Here is an 18629-nt window from a genome sequence, read left to right as displayed (position 1 = left end):
AGGCACTCCCTGACAGGAGAGGCTCCTTGCCAAGGCTCCTTCCACCCAGATCTCTACGGACTTCCATAGAAGGACTCTTGTCGCCACTGTGCACTGACCGTGTGGTCCCTTTCTGCAGATGCCTCCGAGAAGGCAAAGGGCGTGTGCTTCTCTCCGTGTGCTGGAAGCAGCAGAGGGGAAGAGTGCATGGACATGTGCACCTTGAAATGGCCCAGTTGGGCCAGGCGGCAGCGTTCATATCCTGGATGACACTGGAGTGCCATCCCGTGTGGAGCCCAAGCTTCCAGGCCGGCTGTAGCGGCAGCGACACCCTCCCTCTGCACAAGCCAGACCCTGCTGCAGCTGCTGCCCCTCTCTCCTGCAGGGCCTCCTCCCTTCCTTGCCCTCCTCCTCCCTCCCTCCTTGGCTTGCTCACTCCCTGGCCAGCACCCTCACCCACGCGGCAGCTTCAGCTAATCTGTTCACTTTCCCTTCCTCGTTGGAATTACGTTGGCAGCATTCTGCAGTCTCCCAAGTGTCAAATGTGTCTGAAACGCTCGGTGATAAAGCGGGCTCAGTAAACTCAAGGGCTTTAGGGGGCTGAGCCTGACTGACGGACAAGGGGGAGGGGGGGTTCTTTTATTTTTTTATTTTCTCCAGCAAGACCTCAGATGTGGGCAGATCACCGAGTCTGGCAGAGGTCCTGCAAATCTCCTTATTATGCACCAACAGATTTCTGCCAAGTGTGCCAAGCTGCAAGATCAACATCGAGGGAGGGAGGGAGGGGAGGAGGGAGGGAGGGAGGGAGGAGAGGGCACCGACAGCAAACAGGAAGCTAAGTAGCTCCCGGTTTGGAAACAGCATCTTGTCTACTGCACCATGTCAGTGAAGTCGAAGACTATATTAGCGGCAGTGTAGAATGGAGACCTTGGGGCAGACACTCTCACTGCCTCCATGCAATTTGCTAATGAGGACCGGGCATCTGGAGGGAAAGAACAGAGGAAGGTAAATGTTTGGTTTCTAGGAAAAACTTGCCATGTTGAGTTATCTGAATACAGCTCTGGGTGCTGTACTCCTTGGCTTTTCATTGTTAAGACCCAGGATTGCCCCCAACAAACCCACCTATCTAGCAGCCTTGTGCTTTTGACTTGGAAACCAAGTTTCCATCTAGTGCTTCACTACAATACTCCTTGGACAAACCCTTCATTTCCCACCTACAGACAAAATAGTAAAGAGTCCAGTAGCACCTTTAAGACTAACCCACTTTATTGTAGCATAAAGCTTTCGAGAACCACAGTTCTCTTTGTCAGATGCATCTGATGAAGAGAGCTGTGGTTCTCGAAAGCTTATGCTACAATAAAGTGGGTTAGTCTTAAAGGTGCTACTGGACTCTACTATTTTGCGACTGCAGACTCACGCGGCTAACTCCTCCGCACCTACGGACATTAACTCCTTGGGCCATTGTCCCAGGTACTTTCCTGCTGGGATCAACAACACCAGAGAGCACTTCTGTGTGGTCCCAGGCTAAATGCAACAGATTTAATAAAGTTCATGGGGAGATAGGTGGCAGCCCAGGAGTCTCTGGAGTGTCCTCAACTCATACAAGGGAAAGGAAGGGAAGAGAAGGCAAAGAGGTCTGTCAAGTACATCAGCAAGCTGAAGTCTCTGGGGAGCCGCCTTGGGAGCACATTCAGCAAGGGCTGTACACCTTGCAACCCATGACTGTGATCATATTTGGGACTCTTCTCCCTGGCAGAGTATCACCATAATCCAGGGGTGCCATGCACAGCTCCTGGGGTTCCCCTGCAGTCCTTCCTCAATGTAAGTACATGCCACTGAAATCAGGGTTTTTCTGAGCCAAGTGCTAATAACAGAACCTGTTTCAGCTCAGAACATGAGAGGCCTCTGGGCACATGCAGAGAGCCGGTTTGGTGTAGTGGTTAAGAGCGGCAGGACTCTAATCTGGAGAGCCGGGTTTGATTCCCCACTCCTCCGCTTGAAGCCAGCTGGGTGACCTTGGGTCAGTCACAGCTCTCTCAGCCCTACCCACCTCACAGGGTGATTGTCGTGGGGATAATAACAACACACTTTTGTAAACTGCTCTGAATGGGCATTAAGTTGACCTGAAGGGCGGTATAGAAATCGAATGTTGTTGTTATTATGCAGAGTGTCTTTCACTCATGATCCTCACCAGCACTCTCATGTCTGGGTCAAGAAGGAAAGGCCCCACTTCCAAGGTCTGGCTTCAGAAACCAGATACAGGACACGAGGGCCGATCTGCCGTCGAGTTTCACAGGCCACCTGGAAGCCGCTCTTCCTAAGCTTGCAAAAGAGCCTGTTGCTCTCAGCACAATTGTTTTGAAAGACCGTAATGCTATTAATCTGGGAGGAGGGAGGAAGTTGGGACAAGCAGGTATGAAATATTTTTCTCTCTGGTACATTTGCATCCGCAGAGAAATATATCAAAGACACGGCATCGAAGTCCCATTCCCTGCTCCATAATATTTCCTGCCAAAACCCGCTTACAAAAACACACCGCTGTAAATTTCCTGACAAAATTCTTTTGAGGTTATTTTCGCCCCTAAATTAAGCCATACTAATTATTTTCAGCCGGCTTTATCTCCACTTTGCAACACTCCAGGAGGGTGCGGGCGGTGAGCATTTTAAGCCGCCATAAACAAAAGAGTGGTTTGGAAAATAATTCTATCAATTAATCAAATTAATCCTGCAGTTTTAGTTACAAGCCCCAAGTGGCAGGATTCTAGCCTGTGGTTATGAGCTAGCTATCTCTCATTGACAGTGTTTAAATGTTATGATTGCAACAGTAATTAAAGAATATAATATACTTGTTACTTTGCAGTGGCCCACATGCTTCTGGACTGCAGGGGGCTTTGCAGAGAGGTCAGCCGGAGGACAAAGGGAGACTGACCAGAAGAGAGGTCCCTTCCACCTGTGGGACCAAGTTGATGGGGCCTCCTGTTCTGCTTCTTTCTGAAAAGCAGGAAGCAGCTCCTATCTGCAAGCCTGATAAACCGCATGTCAACAGCAAAGATACCAACTCACGATGCACGGAATTTAGCCGTGACACAGATTTTGCTAGACTCCCAAGAGTGGCTCCATGGACCAGCCTAGCGGTTTCCAAAGGTTAGGCAGACCTCTATCCATACAGTGGAGTAGAGTCACCAGGAGAAGTACAAACAACTGTCTGCTCCTCCCCACAGGTAGCAGAATTAATACAAATTTGCCTAGCCAACAGAATGGTACCTCTTGTCCTGGTGCTATCAAGCGAGCCGTTTTCAGGGCAAGTTGGGTACTGCCTCAGGAATAAACACGACGATGAGGCCACAAAGCAGGAAAGAGAAGAACCTGGGCTTATCTAGCGACTGCCAGCCAATGAGGTCACCGATCACGGTGGGCTAAGCATGCTGAGGAAGACGTCAGTCCAAGAAGGAAAGAATGACTGATTATTACATTTGCGCTTTCTCCGTGAGTGGGATGCTGGCATCAATCCCAACCACATTCCATTGCTCCTGAAAATGAAGACACACCCTCAGTTACCAAGACTAGCAGCTATATATACATCTGGCAGGTCACCGTATTATCTGGCAATGGGATTGCAGCATCCTGGGGCAATGAGTTCCATAGGTTAATTGGGCTTCATCTAATGAAGTGCCCTAATTTAGTTTGTCACAGGACAGTAAGGTCAAGTCGGTTTGCTATATGCACACACGAAAGCCCCGTGCCCATCCCCTCTCACCACAAAAAGGGAGCAAAAGTGTCTTGTCTTAAAAATGCCAGGCAGACCAGCAGGTTTCTGTGAAAATATTGGACTATATTTGAGAAGAGAAATCCAGGCCCTGTTTTACAGTACCACTGCATATTGTTCATCTCATATTTTATTCAACAACATTCACGAGGTGCTCAAATGGCCCCTGTACAACATTATAAAAAACAAACGGGCGTTTTCTGCTCTTTTCTCTGCTCTTTGACAAATATCAAAATAAAAACTTTAAACATAACGCATTGCACCCAATGTATAATTAACCTACTTTTTTTTTTACACAAAGAACTGTAAAGGTACATATTAACAGGATAAAGCCACTTAATTCCTTTTTTTTAAAAAAAAAACTTAAAAACAAAACACATATAGTTGAAAGACACACAGAAAGAACGCTGCCCGCCTGCCCCAACCCCTTCAGTGCACCTTCTCTTCTCCTCCGTGACCTCAGAGGACCCTAAAAATGACACAACACCTGAGATTAAAACCTCAAGATGTAACCGTGGTTGCATATCCTGTGGAGTACCAGGTTTGCAAGAGGATATACAGCATGCCCCCTCCCTGTTCTCTCTCTCTCTCTGTGTTAGGTTAATACAGGCAACTGTTAACTTCTTTAATGAGTTGTCCCCTCCCTCCCCTTGACTTGTTTGTTCTTGTCAGTATTCACATTACAAAAATGATAATAGCACCAGTTAACTGCGTCGTGAAAGCCCAAACTCTAGCAACTATCTTCGATACAGTAAGAGTTAGAAATCATACCTTACAGATAATTAGGACAGTACTGCATTTCGGGGAGGGGTAACGGTGGTGGTAAATTGGCACAGTTTTCTCTCACGGGAAAAACATCAATAATTAAAATAATAATTAAAAAGAAACTATGTCAAAAAATCTTCAAGGTGCAGTTCAGCTAGGTTGGAGGGGACATATAATTTTTTTTAAAAATCCCTTTCAGCAACATCTACAGTGGTCTAAAGAAGGTAGCAACTTTCAAAAGGCCCCTAAGGCTGTACAAATTAGTTCATTCTTAACTCCACATTCTTAGGAATGGATGTCTGTCAAAACGAGGGCCTGCTTCCTTCTTAATTTAATTTTTTTTTTAATTGTATCATGTCTTAGGCTGGCTCCCAATTAAATGAAATCATTCAGGATTATTTGTGCAAAATCTTCAGGAGAAAAAAAATGCTTTCTACAGTGTACTGCACCTTATGAATAAGACGTCTCTGGAATGAAGTTCATCTCTTCAAGTACTTTGTACAAAGATAACAGAGACACAGTCTCAAAAGGGCCCGGGATTTGCAAGTATCCCCATAACCTCAGCACTTCTCCAATAAAGCATTTCCTCTTGACGCTTCGCTCTGCCCAAAGCGATTACAGTTTTAGTTCATGAAAATCATCAGCAACATCAAAGTTCTAGCATTTGCATGATAAATCAGGTGAATTAAAGTAGATTATCAAGACACAAAGCAAAACTATTTCAGAGGCTGCAGTGCAAGTTCATTTAAGCTAGACAGAGAAAATCACGCTACACAAACGAATTTAATGCTTTGATAATTTTTTTCCCCCTTGCAAACCCCATGAAAGCAGCGAAGGATCACCATAAGTCACTTTCATAAATTACTCAGAAGTATCTCTTCTTAAAGGAATTTTAAAGCTAGTTAATTTCTGCCCAAACAGTTGGCTTAGGAGATTGTTCTGGGATTCAGCCGTCCTGTAGTGGTGAGTGTCAGGGAGCTTAGCACCTTGGACAGCTCTGTGTCGGTTTAAAGAGCTGGCCAGGGAAGTGGAGGGGTCTTTGGCTAAGAGGGGATGGTAGGCCTTTCCCAAGGCATCCTTCTTTTGTTTCAAGTCTCCATTGGAATGGCGGATCTCCGCTTTCTTTTGGAAACACTGGTCAAGCACCATCTTCTTGAGCTGGCCACCTGCCACGGGCATCTTGGGCTTGGGGGTCAGTTTGTTGCAGTACACATCTCTCCTTCGAGGGGAGAGCGCTAAAGCTTCGCTATTGGACCAGTCGGCCCTTTTGAAGCCTCCAGCACTGTCGCCCCTCATGGATTCTGGCGCTCGGACTTTCTTCTTCTTGCCTCCGTCCCCCTCGATATTCTCACGGGAGGCTGAACTTCCCTTGTGAGAGGACTTGTGTTCTCTCCGCTTTTTGGGGAGTAGCTTGGTGAGCCCATTGGAAACGGGTCTTTCTTGGAATCTGCTGGGTTCGGGGTGGTTGTGCCTCATTGGAGTGCCTCCAGCGTCACTTCGGAGGTGGCCACTCGCAGGACTGATTTGGATGCTTCCCGTGTCTTTGACACCCACCTGAGCTTTGCTGTCTTTGGGGCAAGCAGCCATCTCTGGTGGGGCCTTGTCTTTTGGGCAGGGGGGCTTCTGAACCTCTCCTGTACCGCCCAGGGGGTTCTGGGCGTCTGGAGCATTCTCAATGCCATCCTGACCAACTGTGACTTTCTTGGAGGGGATCTCTTTGGCAGGCCGATTCAGGGCAGGCGGTGATGTCTTGTCCTTCAGAGGTAAAGTGTGACAGGCGGCTTCGGGTGTATTTAGCTTCAAAGCGCTGTCCTGACAAACTGTTTCTTTCATACTAGGATGGCTGATCCACTGTGCTTTGCCGGACCCCTTGCTCTCTGTAACCCCCCAGGTTGCTGCAGGAAGTTCGGACATCTTGCTTACAGGAGCTTCTTGCCCATGTGAGTTGCCCCATTTGCCCACGGGATGTTCAACCTCACTGCTAAAGGTGACCTTTTCAGGAACTTCTGCTTGCTTGTGCTTCTCAGAGAGATGAAGGGGAGGCAGCTTTTGTGCTTCGGTTTGTTGATGTGCTAAACTGGCAAGATCAATGCTAATTGCGTCAGGAGAGTCTAAAAATGGAGGTGGATTCTCATCTGGCAAGCTTCCTTTCATCAGCTGGCCCATGGAAAGTGTAGCCACGTGCCTGGCCTCTGGGCCATTTGATTCTTGCTGGTGTGCCAGGGGAGGGGGCGAAGGCAGGTGGCCAAACGGATTTTTTTCTATTTCGGCCAAAAGTCCAGAAAAATCTCCCATCCGGTCTTCTGTTTTTACGGAGGCCTGGAGTGGAGGCGTTGTGGTCGCACGGACCGCTGTGGACAGAGGTTCACTTGGGGGCAGCAGAGCTTCACTCCCTAACTGGTGGGGATGGAGACAATCCAGGTGCACAGGTGAGCCCTGCACAAGGGAGCTGTTGTGATGGAGGACCTTCTTCTTTTTGGCAGCAGGCATGCCTTCCCTTGGGCGCGACTCTTCTTTGATTTTCTTGTCTCCATCCTTTGAAACGACCCCTGGCCGCAAAACGCCTCTGAAGCGGAAGGTCTTGTTGCTCCCCACCAGGTGTTTTTCCATGTGCCTGTCATACTGCTCTTTTTTGGAGAAGGTATAGTTGCAGGTGCTGCAGATGAAGGACTTCTTGATAACGTGCATGACATCTGCGCAGAGCTCGCAGGCATACAGGGTGGTGTGTTTGATGTCCACTTCCTCAGCTGTCCCGTGCTCCTGGCTAAGGTGGCTCCGAAGCTCTTTGGTTTCCTGGTAGAACATCGGGCACTTGTGACACAAGTAGATCTTCTGCAAGCTGTGCACCACGAGATGGCGCTGGAGTTTGAAAGGCTTGGGGAACTGCTTCCCGCAGTGATGGCAGTCTCGCGAGGGATCTTTGCACTCGGGGTGCATGGGCACCGTCTTCGGAGGCCCATCAACCTTAGGGGCAGGGTCCGGGGATGAAACTGCCGATACTTTGGGGGAAGAAGCTGAAGGCTTGGTTCTGACTGGGTTTTCCGTTGGGTCCTTGCTGATCTTTCCCTCTTGCCCTGGGGGTTCTTTGGGGACATTGGTCTCTTTGCAAATGAGAGCTTTGCTACTGGGTTCAGCATTCTTGGAGGACTTGCTGGGCTTCCGACAGAGGATGGAGTTCAGGAAGTGAGTGACGGCAGCATCGTCCTCACTGAAACAGCCAGGCATTCCCAAGACCGACTTCTGAGCCTGGCCTTTCCGAGCGAACTGAGTCGCATGCTCCCTCAAATGCTCGTTGTACATCCAGACATCCGAGATCTCCTTGAGGCACATCCCACAAGCCCACAAGCCAGCTTTGTTCTTGGCATGCTTCTCCTTTAAGTGGTCCCTCAACTGCTCTCGTGAGCTGAATTTCCTCTGGACGCACATGTAGCAGGTTGGCGGAGGGGAAGGATTATGGGTGAGCTTGTGAAAGTCCAGCTCCCCTAAGGTGAGGAACCACTGGAAGCATACTTTGCACTTGTACTGCTTTTCTTTCGTTTTGAGGTTTAGGTCACTGCGGGGTTTCCCCTGCTTTCCTTCTTCTAGCTTATTTTTGAGTGGCCTGCCTTGGCCGACGGACATTGGCTTCAAACCTAAGGTGCATTCGTCTGTATGATGGAGATGATCTTCTCCAGCATTATAATAGGACATGTCCCTCATCTCAAACTTTGCATTCAACATCTCCATATCAATTGTATGAAATTCAGGTAAGATGGGGTTTTCATTCCTTCTAGCATCACAGGGTTCTTCTTCGAGCTCTGGGGGTTCCGGACTGGCTTCCATCACAGAATGGCCCCTGGAAAGTTCCATGGATGATTTAAGCAATGGTCCATCATCAGAGGCCCTTTCTGTCTCTTTCCCTAGACCACCCCAGCTGCTCAAGGTTGGAAGAACTTCTGTTTGACCCGTCTGACACAGGAAGCTTAAGGTGTCGTCTTTCTCCAAATCAGTAGCTTCTTCTCTTTGTCTAACCTCTGGCTGAAGAGCAACGTTTTTGGCCGAGCTGGGACTGGAATTGCTCGTCATTGTTTTGCTACTGTGGCACATGTTGAGCATCAACGCATCGTCAATTGAGATGGTTTCATACTCACAAGGATCGTCTCTAGTGACACAGAAAGAGCTGGTTTCCCCAAGGTCTGAAGCCATCCGGATCGTGAAGAGGTTGGTCGCAACTTCTAGCTTGGTGTTCACCTCTGCGACAGGTTTCAGCTTTTTGGTCCGCTTTCCATACACGCGAGTGCACTTCCTCCGGGCAAACTGGTCGTTCCGAGGGAAGAGTTGTGAAAAGGTGGTGTCATCGTCAAACAAGCTCTGCAGGCTGGGACCATCGTCATGAGATTCATGACTCCGTGGAAGCTCTCCGATCTGCCAGGGCTTGGAATCCCCGGGATAAGCGGCGGCTTTTCCTGAGGAATCTTCTATGGAACTCTTTTTGTCTGGTCCAGAGTCCGACGGCAGCTGTTGACTTTCGGGGCTCCGTATCGACATCAACAGACTGTTTTGGTTTCTGCGACTGGCCTCTTCCAAAGGATGCTCCTTCACCTCAAGTTCCTTCACATTCATGCTGTCACATTCATTCTGCTCATCGCAAAGGTTGCTCAACTGTTTCTCAACTTGCTTTGGGGACCCAGTTTGCCAACTGTCTTGCATGTGAAGCTTTTCTTCTAACTCTGGATCTTCCATCTCCTCTGCGCTGCCCCTTCCTACGTCTGGAAGTACCTGTTCTCCAGACGTCTCTTTGGCTGAGGCCGTCCTTCCATCTACTTCAGAGTCACTGACTGTCAGAGGGAGAGGGGGCAAAGACAACTGGCTCTTGGTCTGAGCTTCCGTGGAGGTGGAGCTCTTTTCCAGATCTTTAGAGGCCACAGTTAGAGCCAGGTTGACAGTTCTGGGGACCCCCTGCGAGTGACCCTCGGAAAGACGAGACCCAATGACCTTGTTTTGGTTGAGAATTCCTTTTGCTTTCCCCTTTTTCCCTTTCCTCCTCAATTTCTTCTCCGCTAAAATGCCTGACCCAACAGGCTTGGCCTCTCCCTCATTTCCTCCTGTCCTTGAATTTTTTCTAGACTTAGGCATTGACTCCTCCAATCTTGCTGCTGTTGTTTCCCTTTCTTCACTCATACTCTCCATGCTTTGCTGTTCATGGGTTATGTCCAATGAAACGACGCTCAGGTCACGAAGCACCCTGCTAACAACTTCCTGGATCTCTGCACTGGGCTCTTTCCTCCGGCTTCGGTAGGATCTGGGAACAACTTGGCCAGTGGTGGTTTGGGGACTGCGTGAGGTGTACACTCTTTCTTTGACAAAAGCCTTCATATTCCTCTTAGAGGCCGGCTTGCTCGGACTCAAACCAGGCAACCGAGCCCCATCCTTGTTCTCTTGGTGTTTCACAGCCCGATGTCTCATCAAGCCTGTTTTGGATCTAAAAGAGATGGAACAAATATCACAGGCAACTTGCAATCTGTTTCCCTTCTTTTCTTCCGGCTGTCTGATTTTGGAAACATTTTGGGGATTTCCATCTTCACCCTCTTCTTGGCCCCTGGGGCTAGAAGAACCTGCCCTCAGCTCCTCCTGTCCATGGCCTTTCTTCTTCACATCATCTCTGCTGTCCGTGTTTTGAGAATTGTAGCTGTACCCAGCCTCTCGACAACGGCTAGCATGGAGGCAAGCCGCTTCCTCGTTGGCTATTTTTGTGAGGGCAGTTGTCGGAATCTCAGGAATAACGACATGTTTTGTAAAGACTTCTTGCTGGGATTCATCTTTCCTGACTTCTAGGGAGCAGCTTTCAGTCTCTTTTGCTTCCTGGAGTGTTGACGTTTGCTCTGCACCTTCATCTCTGTGCTGAGCAGAGCGAGTCTCTGATGGAGAAGGGCCAAGAAAGATGCCCTGTAGGGAAACTGAAGGGGAGCTGGCCATCACGACCTTGGCAGAGAACGGGTCACTGTCTTCACCATGTGGACTTGGGGGCAGCCCTTCAGAAAGATCCGTACACATAAGAGACAGCACCTCAGGGGATTTGCCACTGTTGTTTTGCAGCCCCGAGGGTCTGTTCATTTCTGCAGGAAGAGCTAATGGAGCATCCAAGGCTGCTGGTGTGGTGATGTCCTTTGGAGGCTCTGCCAAAACACCAGGGGCACTTTCCGAATGACCTTGCTGTAGGCCGCCTATCATGTCCAAGAGCAGCGGAGACGAGGCATTGCAATGCTGCAAAATGGGAGTGAAGGGGGTTGCTTCTTTCCATTCCTTGTGTTCTGAAGGACTTCCAGTGCCAACTTTCTCTTCATCGGAGGAGTAATTGTGCGCACAAAGTGCAATAGGCTGGCCGTCAGGAGGTGCGCTCAGACAGTGGAGTTCTTGAGATATTAGCTCTCCGAAGTCAGGGAGTGCTACATTTCTCGTGTTCTTTCCCTGTGCACGTTTCTGATCAGATTCCATGGGGAAACTATCCCGGGAGGCTTCTACACAGTGACTCGCTTGTTCCTCCAGGCCTTCAGCCAAGCCCGGGCTCATTCCTGGACAGAAGCCTGTTTTGTGCAAGACATAATCATCCCGGTAACAATCTTCAGGAGAGCTGGGGGGAACCAAAGATGCGTTGTTTTGTGGCTGCTCTCCACTCAATTCAGTCTGTTGAGATTTTACAGGACACGATGGCTGTTCTTGACTGCCTGCTTCGCCCCAAGTAGCACAGCGTGTGACTTGGATTTCGAGCGCTGCTGGTAATGCGTGGCCCGGCGTATCTTGCTCAAATGATCCAGGGCTTGAAGGGGATTTTCTGCAGCTCCTAAATGCCAAGGTTGCTTTTTCCTGCTCTCCTGTAACCTGAGCCCCCACTGATCCTTCCTCTCTTAGCAATGAGGTTACCGTTGAGTTGCTGAGCAGGGAGAGGTTACTGTGCTCTGATGAAAGGGCACCTGCAGGCCTATCCATGTCAACCGCCGCTGAACATTCCTCCTTCAAGAGCTGCTGTGGGACCGCGTGTGGTTCAGGGCTCGGAAGCACCAATTGCTCTGCAGCGGGAGAGAGCTTTTCATGCAAGGGCCCCACTTGCTCAACTGCTTCCAAGCTCGGTTCTGGTGGGTCAGATGCTTCGCTTCCCGACTCGTCCCCCACAAGCCCCTTCCTTTCCCCCGGTGTGGGGCTTTCAGCCACGTCTCCGTTTGCCACACTGTCTGCAACCTCCTCTTCCTGTTCCGGCTGCATATCGGCACTCGTGGGCTGGAGGGGGCCAGCATGCAGGCCTGGGAAACATGGCAGCAGCGAGTCCTCCTCATTGTGTTTGACAGTCCTGGCAACGAACAACTGCAGCTGCTGCAGCGGATTAGCTGACTTCCCTCGAGGGGCCGACACGTATTCTGCCCCTCCTTCCACCTCCTTGGAAAATGGCAATGAATCAAAGAGCAAGGCTTTCCCATTGCCGGCTTTATCGCACGGTGCTGGACTTGGGCAAGCAGTTGCACCTTCCGTTTCCTCGGCCTCTTCCAGAAGTAGATATCTATCTTCATCCCTCTGGATGGGTGCCCTAGATTCCAGCATTTCAGGCGCCTTAGTTTTGCTCACGGGTCTTTCTTCTGGATCTTTGACTTGTTCAGTGCTCGACAGCAAGTTCTCCTCCTCCTCCTGAGCTCTGACATCTTGCAGTCCAAATTCTGGTTTCAGACATGGGACCTCATGGCCATACGATTCCAGCTCTTCAGTGCTGTCAAACATTTTTTCCTTTTGTGGCAGTTCTGGAAAACCGTCTGCTTCCAGTGGCAAAGTGTCATGAATATTTAGCTCAGCTCCCGCCAGGTTCTTAGGGAACAAAGGATCAGGGCTTCGCATCAAATGGTCCGTGTAGCTGGGAGTGTTGTCAGATACCGGCATCATTCTGGTAGACAAATCCCTTGTTTCCCTGAAGCCTTCTTCCCCAGGGATTTCAGCATCCTTCAGACCTTCATGAAGTTCGTCTTGGGACTCTTTGGAGCCGAAAGAGCCAACCAGGATCAGATCCGCAGCAGACGTTGCGTTCAGGGTAGACCGTAAAGGACTGAATTGGACTGAACAAGGCCAAAGTTCCCGGGGGCTTCCATACTTGGCATCTAACTCTGGAAGTGTCTTCTCATTTTCTGAATTTTCACAGAGGCAGGCTTTTGTAGAGAGAAGGCCTGTGTTCTCAAATTCACCCTCCACTAAGAATAGCCCCTTTCCATCGCTCTGTTGGTCCAGAGTTAAAGGAGAAAACTGGCTGACAGACACCTTCCGTTCTGCATCCGTGTGTCGTTTGGGCGTTTGGTGTCCATCCGATGCCTCCGTGTTAAGTTTGCTAGTTTGTAGCTGGCTTTCCAACTCAGTGACTAACCTTTTGATCTCTAGGTCGTCATCGGATATGCTGGTCATAAAAGGTTCGTTGTAATCGGCAATCCTTTCAGGCAAGGGCATTTGATTAATCTCACTGTGGAAGCTCTTTGCTAACGGCTTTTCCACAGAAAGGCTATGAAACGGGGCAAGGTCTTCTGGTAAAACGGGTGATACCTCTACTAGCTGGTTCCACTCCTTTTCTTGTAGGAATGAAGAGTATTGCTGGTCAAAAGGGGTCATCTTGCCAAGTGGATGACTGGTGCATGGGAAGGGAACGTAATTGTCCTTGCTTGGAGAAACACTATCGTACAAGGTAGCATCGAAGTCAGCTACGGGGATCTCTCCAAAGACAGAAGAAGAATCAAAGCCCAGAGGTGACGGGACCTTACTTTGGTTGGCTTCGTACGGTGAGATCACGGGGTGTTTCAGTTTGAACGAGCTGACATTAATGTCTCCCTGGCACAAGTAAACATTGTCTCTGCCGGATGATTCAATGGTTGGAGAGCCGGAGAAGAGACCTGGCGACTCATAGCTACCGGATAATCCTTTGCAGTCATAAAATGTGTCAGCAGTGTTGGCAAGCATATTGGGTCCTTTCTCAGCTATCCCCAAGCCGACAGGATTGTCACTAAAACAGCTGATGGGAGCAATAAATTCCTTTTGCTTCTCTAAAGGCGTAGTGTTTACTTTTTCATAGACTGCGTTCTCATTCATGGGAATTCCATTGTTACCGATGGAGGGAGGAACAATTAATTCTTCAACTTGATACTGCCCATTATAGGCAGTAAACTGATGCCAACGTTGATCTATTCCTACCTCGCATGGCTGCACGGCTTTGCTTGTAGCCCTTGGCTTATCTTCATCGTGATCGGGCGTCCCATGGCACTGCTCTGACTCTTCAGAACCCAAAAGCGTGGCTGGGCTTTTGCCAAGCGTAGTATTGCTGTGATGTAGGTTCCCTTTGGTACGTAGCAATCCTTCATCTTCATTTGTGTTCGGACTGTCGTTCTGATGCACCTTAAAAACCGGAGGTGGAATCTTGGCTGAGTTGACACTGTCTGGCTCTCTGGGCAAGTCGGAGGCAATTGTATAGCTTCTTCTTAGCATTTCTCTCTCAGGAACATGCAGGAATTTTCTTGGAAGTGAGACCACGTGCTTGGGATTCTGCAGAGACCTCTTTCTGGGCTCACTTTCCTTCTCGGTGTCTGAATCAGCCCGTTCGGTACTTTGGGGGCTACTGCTAGTTTCGCTGGAGAAGGTTGTGCTCTGGCAACTGCTGGCGGAGGACCTGCTGCTTCGGCTGCGCAATCTGGCCACGCAGCTGTCTTTCCTTCCACCCTCCTTGCCCAAGGCTCTCTTGGGTCCCTCTCTGTCTTTCCGCTGCCCGTAGCTCCATGCCAGCTCCTTGTCCTTCTCCCTTCCGCCTCTCCCTTGGCGCCTCCTGCTGAAGGTACTTCTCAGTCTTCCGTTGAACCTCGAGCCCAGCTTCCTCCTGCAATGCCGCTTGGCGTATTCCACTCTCTCGTCATCAGATTCTGAAATGTATTCATATTCTCCAAACTTGTTGTCCTTCGTTTCAGGCAGCAGTCGGTCGGCAAGCAAGGACAGCGGCACAGCCTTGGTACTCTTGGTGTGCAATTTGTGGAGCTTGTTTTTCTGCTGGACAATTTTGTGAATGAGCTCCTTGCTCCACGTCCCGCTCCGCCGCTTCTGCTTCTTTGCCTCTTTGGCAGAGAGCTTGGCCTTCCCAGCAGAGGCAGCAACTGGCTCAACAACTGGTCTGAGGTCACTCACTGGAGAAGAAGCGCACTTTACATTCTTCGGCTGCTTCCGTTCCGGAAAAGTCTTGGTTACCTGCTTCACAGGCAGAAAGGATCCGCAGCAGCTTTTCCTTCCTATCTTCAGCTGGGGGGTTGCATCAATTTGTACCCCGTTATACATGACTGGATCCGTAGCCTTGCTTTGAACCAACTCTGTGCTGTTCTGTTTATCAAGTCGTTCTCCCCCATGGTCTGGAAACCAGTTTGCCATCCTTTCTTTAGGCCCCTGTTGCTTCTCAGAGGCTCTGTTTTTGGTCAGGTCTTCACAGGGTCGATCGTCATAACAGTTTCCCATTTTCACATTCTCCTCCATCCCCACGTGCTTCATTTTCTTCCCTAAAGCCAAGCCATCTTTTGCTTTGTAAGGTGCCCCACTGCCGGCGACCTTCACAGATGCCGGTTCTTCATCTGCAAACACATCTATGAAGCTGCTGTCGATTTCTGGGTTATCGGATTGGTACCCCAGTCCATTCAGAGCTTCGGTGATCAAACTGTCTAGCTTGGCATCATCAATCTCTAAGTCAGAGGCACTAAGAGGCAAAGGGTTTGTTGCTAGGCTGCTGAGCTGGTTCACCTTGAGAAGGTCTTCCTTGGATTCTCCTTTGCCCTCTCCGTCGGCCAGGAAATCAACAGTCTTGTTCAAAGCAAGGAGTTGCAAATGAGAATCAGGCAGCAGCATCGGTCCCAAGGCACCGTGTGTGTGCTTTCCAGAATCGGGAGGCAAGTGTTGTGGCTTCCTGATTTCTGTCCCCCGGGAGTTTTCTTTTGTCTGACCCTGCAGGGCCATGTGCAAGCTGCAGAACTGACGGTGCTCCAAGAAAGACGAGAGATTGCTGAAGTTCTGGTCGCACTGCTTGCAGGTCAGGAACACGTCCAGCTGATCTAGGCTTGCGCTGCTGAGTGAGCTGGCCAGAAAGTGATGCGAGGAATAAGGCGGAGGAGGCACCTCAGCCTCAAAGCCCTCCAGGCACCCTTTGGAGAGGTCCACATTTGGCTTGTGGAAGTGGCCCTCCACGGGGACGCCTTTGTAAAGAAGGTCCTCTTTCGAGGCTTCTTGGGAGAGTCGGAAGGCCTTGAGGGGGTCTGCTGCGTGGTAGTGGATCGAGCTGGTGCACAGCGGCTCTGAAACATGGACGGGCTTATTGCCATCCTTCGGGTGGCACTGGTGGTGAAAGAAGGGGGACGTGGTCAGTGGCGCACCGTCTTCAAAGCTGTGGCTGCTGGAAGTGCTGGAAATGGGAGAGAGGGACGAGCAAGTACTGCCGTTGGTGGGGTTCGGGGCAGGCGACGGGAGAGGGGAATCACTCGGGGATGCAGCCAAGGCTGAGGACGGCAGCACCAAAGTCGAGCCAGAGGGGAGCCGGGAGGATGCCGGTGGGATTACCTGGTTCCCATTGAAGAAGAGGGACTTGCTCCTTGAGCCACCCGCAGTGGGAAGGTCGGCCTCTTTTGCTCCGTCGAAGCAGAAGGCATTCGCTGCGCCACAGTTCTGCGGAGCTGGATCGTGCCTCTGCATGATGGCCCCCTCCCCGGTCAACAGCACTTTACCAGAATAGCTGGCCGCATGCTTGTGTGCCTTGCTGCTTCCTTCCCACTCTGACGGGAAAGGGAGTTTCTGGCTGGCAAGCTTCCTTGAGAGCTCAATCCGGTTCTGACCAGGCATGGGAGAAGTGAGCTGGAGATGTGGCCAGGTCTTCTTGATATGTTGTCTCTGCTCCGGTCCCGAGTGGCTCCCGAAGGAGAGTTGGTTTCCAGCAGGACTTGCGTAAGGCATAGAGTTCTGTTCCATGGGAGAATAAGGCCTCTTGCCTCCCTCCCAGGCCTGCAACAGCCGGGGGTGGGTATGAGCTGAAGTGGAAAGGTTCTTCTCAAAAGGCACTGGACCTGGGCTGCTCAAGCCGCTAGCCGGGGAGTCACTATAAGCCTTGTTCTGAAAGTGCACTTGAGGGAGAGAGATCTGAGGCATGTTCCTTCTCAGCAAGCTACCTGCATCCAGTATCCTTTGACTAGCTACATTGTCTTTCAGGGAGGGCTGCCTCTTACCGATTGGCTTTGGCATACTAGAAACATGTAAACTGGGTGGGAAAACGGCTTGGTTTTCTTGCAAAGTGCTTGGGTTTTGGTCGATAGCACCAGAAGGAGAGATAGCACCATTGTGGTCAGTGGAATGTTCGTTCCTTCCTTTGTAGCACGGCAAATGCCCTTGAGTCTGTGACTGGAGAAACTGAGTCAGCGGAGGAGCCAACCCGTACAGCCTGCTCTCTGGAGCCACGTTCTCATAGGGGCCGTTGCCAAGAGCTTCCCTGGAGGAAGAATGGAAGCCCAGAGCACCATGGGAGGCCTGACTGGTGGCCAATGAAACGTCGACATAATCTTGAGTGTTGGCATCACCACTCTGGAAAGGGTCTGGAGCTGGGCTGTGCAAAGCCGGGAAAGGGTACGGGAACGACGGAGGCCCCAAGCAGTGCGCGTTTGATTTACTGTTCTCAGGGAAGGGGCAGGGCTTTGGGGCAGAGAGTCCACTGTTAGCACCCGGAAGGCTTTTGTCTGGTGAATGCCACGAGTTATTCCCGTTTCCTTGGAACTCCAGATAATGTAGCTGCCCACTGCTTCCAGGGTTTTCATGAGGGATGCCAGCTGGGGGCTGCATCTTTGCCCCATGGTTTGGGCGCGCAGCTGCTGTCAGTGAGGTATAGTTGCTGGAAATATGGCTTGAGGTGGTCTCTGGGAAGCAGCGGGCAAAGCTGAGATCTTCTTGCTGGAGCTCCACCTCCCTTTCGGGGATGCTGGGAACGTGGAACCTGTAGCTCCCCGAGATGGGCCCTTGGCCAACTTCAGCCTTCTTTGGAGGGGTGACCTTCTGCTGTGGGTAAGCGATGCCGATGGTGGGGTTTGGTCTGGCATTGCTGATGGTGAGCCGGTAGAGCTGCTGGTGCCCGCGCTCCCCTTTTCCCGACCGCTTGTTTTTATCCCTCGCTCGGCTCTTTCCAGTGGGAGATTGGGGGCTTCCTTTGACAGCTCCCCAAGGGCTGTCGCTGGGAAATTTGGACTTGTTGTGCAGGGACTTGAAGTCAATTTTGCCCGCTTGCTGGGGCCGGATCACAGCTTCCCTTTGGTTATGAGGCTCCTTGTCCTTGGCGCTGGCGAAACCGGACCCATTTTCTGCCCGGTTTTGTAAGCCTGACTCTGAACCATCCAGCGCTCCGCTGTCAAATGCACCACCCACATCTTTCTTGCTGAACTGCTCAAAGCTGATGTCTTTGTCTTGGGCACTGGGCTCAATATCGTTGGTGACATAAGCATGCTGGGTCTCTCCCATCATTGTACCAAGGAACAGGTCTAAAAAGAAGCCAGTCTCCTCAGCTTCTCAGTATGAAAACACGCCTTTGTATGCATTGCCTTCAGTTCTCAGCCAGCTATGAGGCAGCTCAGCCTCTGGGATAGTTCCTCGTTCCATCCTGGCTACTGGACCGGACTCGTGTGTGATGGCTGACAGGGGTTCATCTCACAATTCCACATGAAACCTACGAGACAGAAAAGCGCTAGTGAGTTTCAGGAACTTGCTGTCATATCCCATCTCAAAACACAAAGACATTCCAGCATTTACTGTACACATTGACCTGATCTAAGGACTGGGGTACGCTCTTCTTGATTTTGGAAAGCAGACACCCACACACCCTTGCCCCAGGGAGGCTTAATGCCTTTGACCATAATTAGAAGCAAGACAAATATTCTGCACGTGTTCAGAGGCGATACCCACATGGCCCAAGACCAAAGTCCAGTATGCAAAGTGGGCCCAGGGATGAGCTGTAATAAATTCTAAACAAACACTGGCCCGACCTGGCACAACCAACTCAAGGTCTTTTGCTGCCCTCTGACATCACAGTCCCTTGCTTCGTTGTACAGTAGGGGGTGGGCGAGGC

At 50.5% G+C, this 18629-nt stretch overlaps 1 protein-coding gene across 1 annotated transcript; it reads right to left on the bottom strand.

The window, feature by feature from the left end:
• Nucleotides 1-3857: 3857 nt before the first annotated feature.
• On the bottom strand, nucleotides 3858-18028 carry ZNF469 (zinc finger protein 469). The gene has a single exon (XM_055000521.1). The coding sequence runs from the start codon at nucleotides 18026-18028 to the stop codon at nucleotides 5372-5374; it is 12657 nt and encodes a 4218-aa protein (XP_054856496.1). The 3' UTR covers nucleotides 3858-5371.
• Between the last annotated feature and the right edge of the window lie 601 nt (nucleotides 18029-18629).

Source organism: Eublepharis macularius, chromosome 16 (assembly GCF_028583425.1).
Source record: "Eublepharis macularius isolate TG4126 chromosome 16, MPM_Emac_v1.0, whole genome shotgun sequence".
In the NCBI taxonomy this organism is placed as follows: Eukaryota; Metazoa; Chordata; class Lepidosauria; order Squamata; family Eublepharidae; genus Eublepharis; species Eublepharis macularius.
The sequence above is the reverse complement of the archived record's forward strand: the minus strand, read 5'-3'. Positions and strand labels throughout refer to the sequence as shown.

Excerpts from the sequence above, each read along its gene's own strand:
- ZNF469 (XM_055000521.1), bottom strand. The coding sequence starts at position 18,028 with ATGATGGGAGAGACCCAGCATGCTTATGTCACCAACGATATTGAGCCC.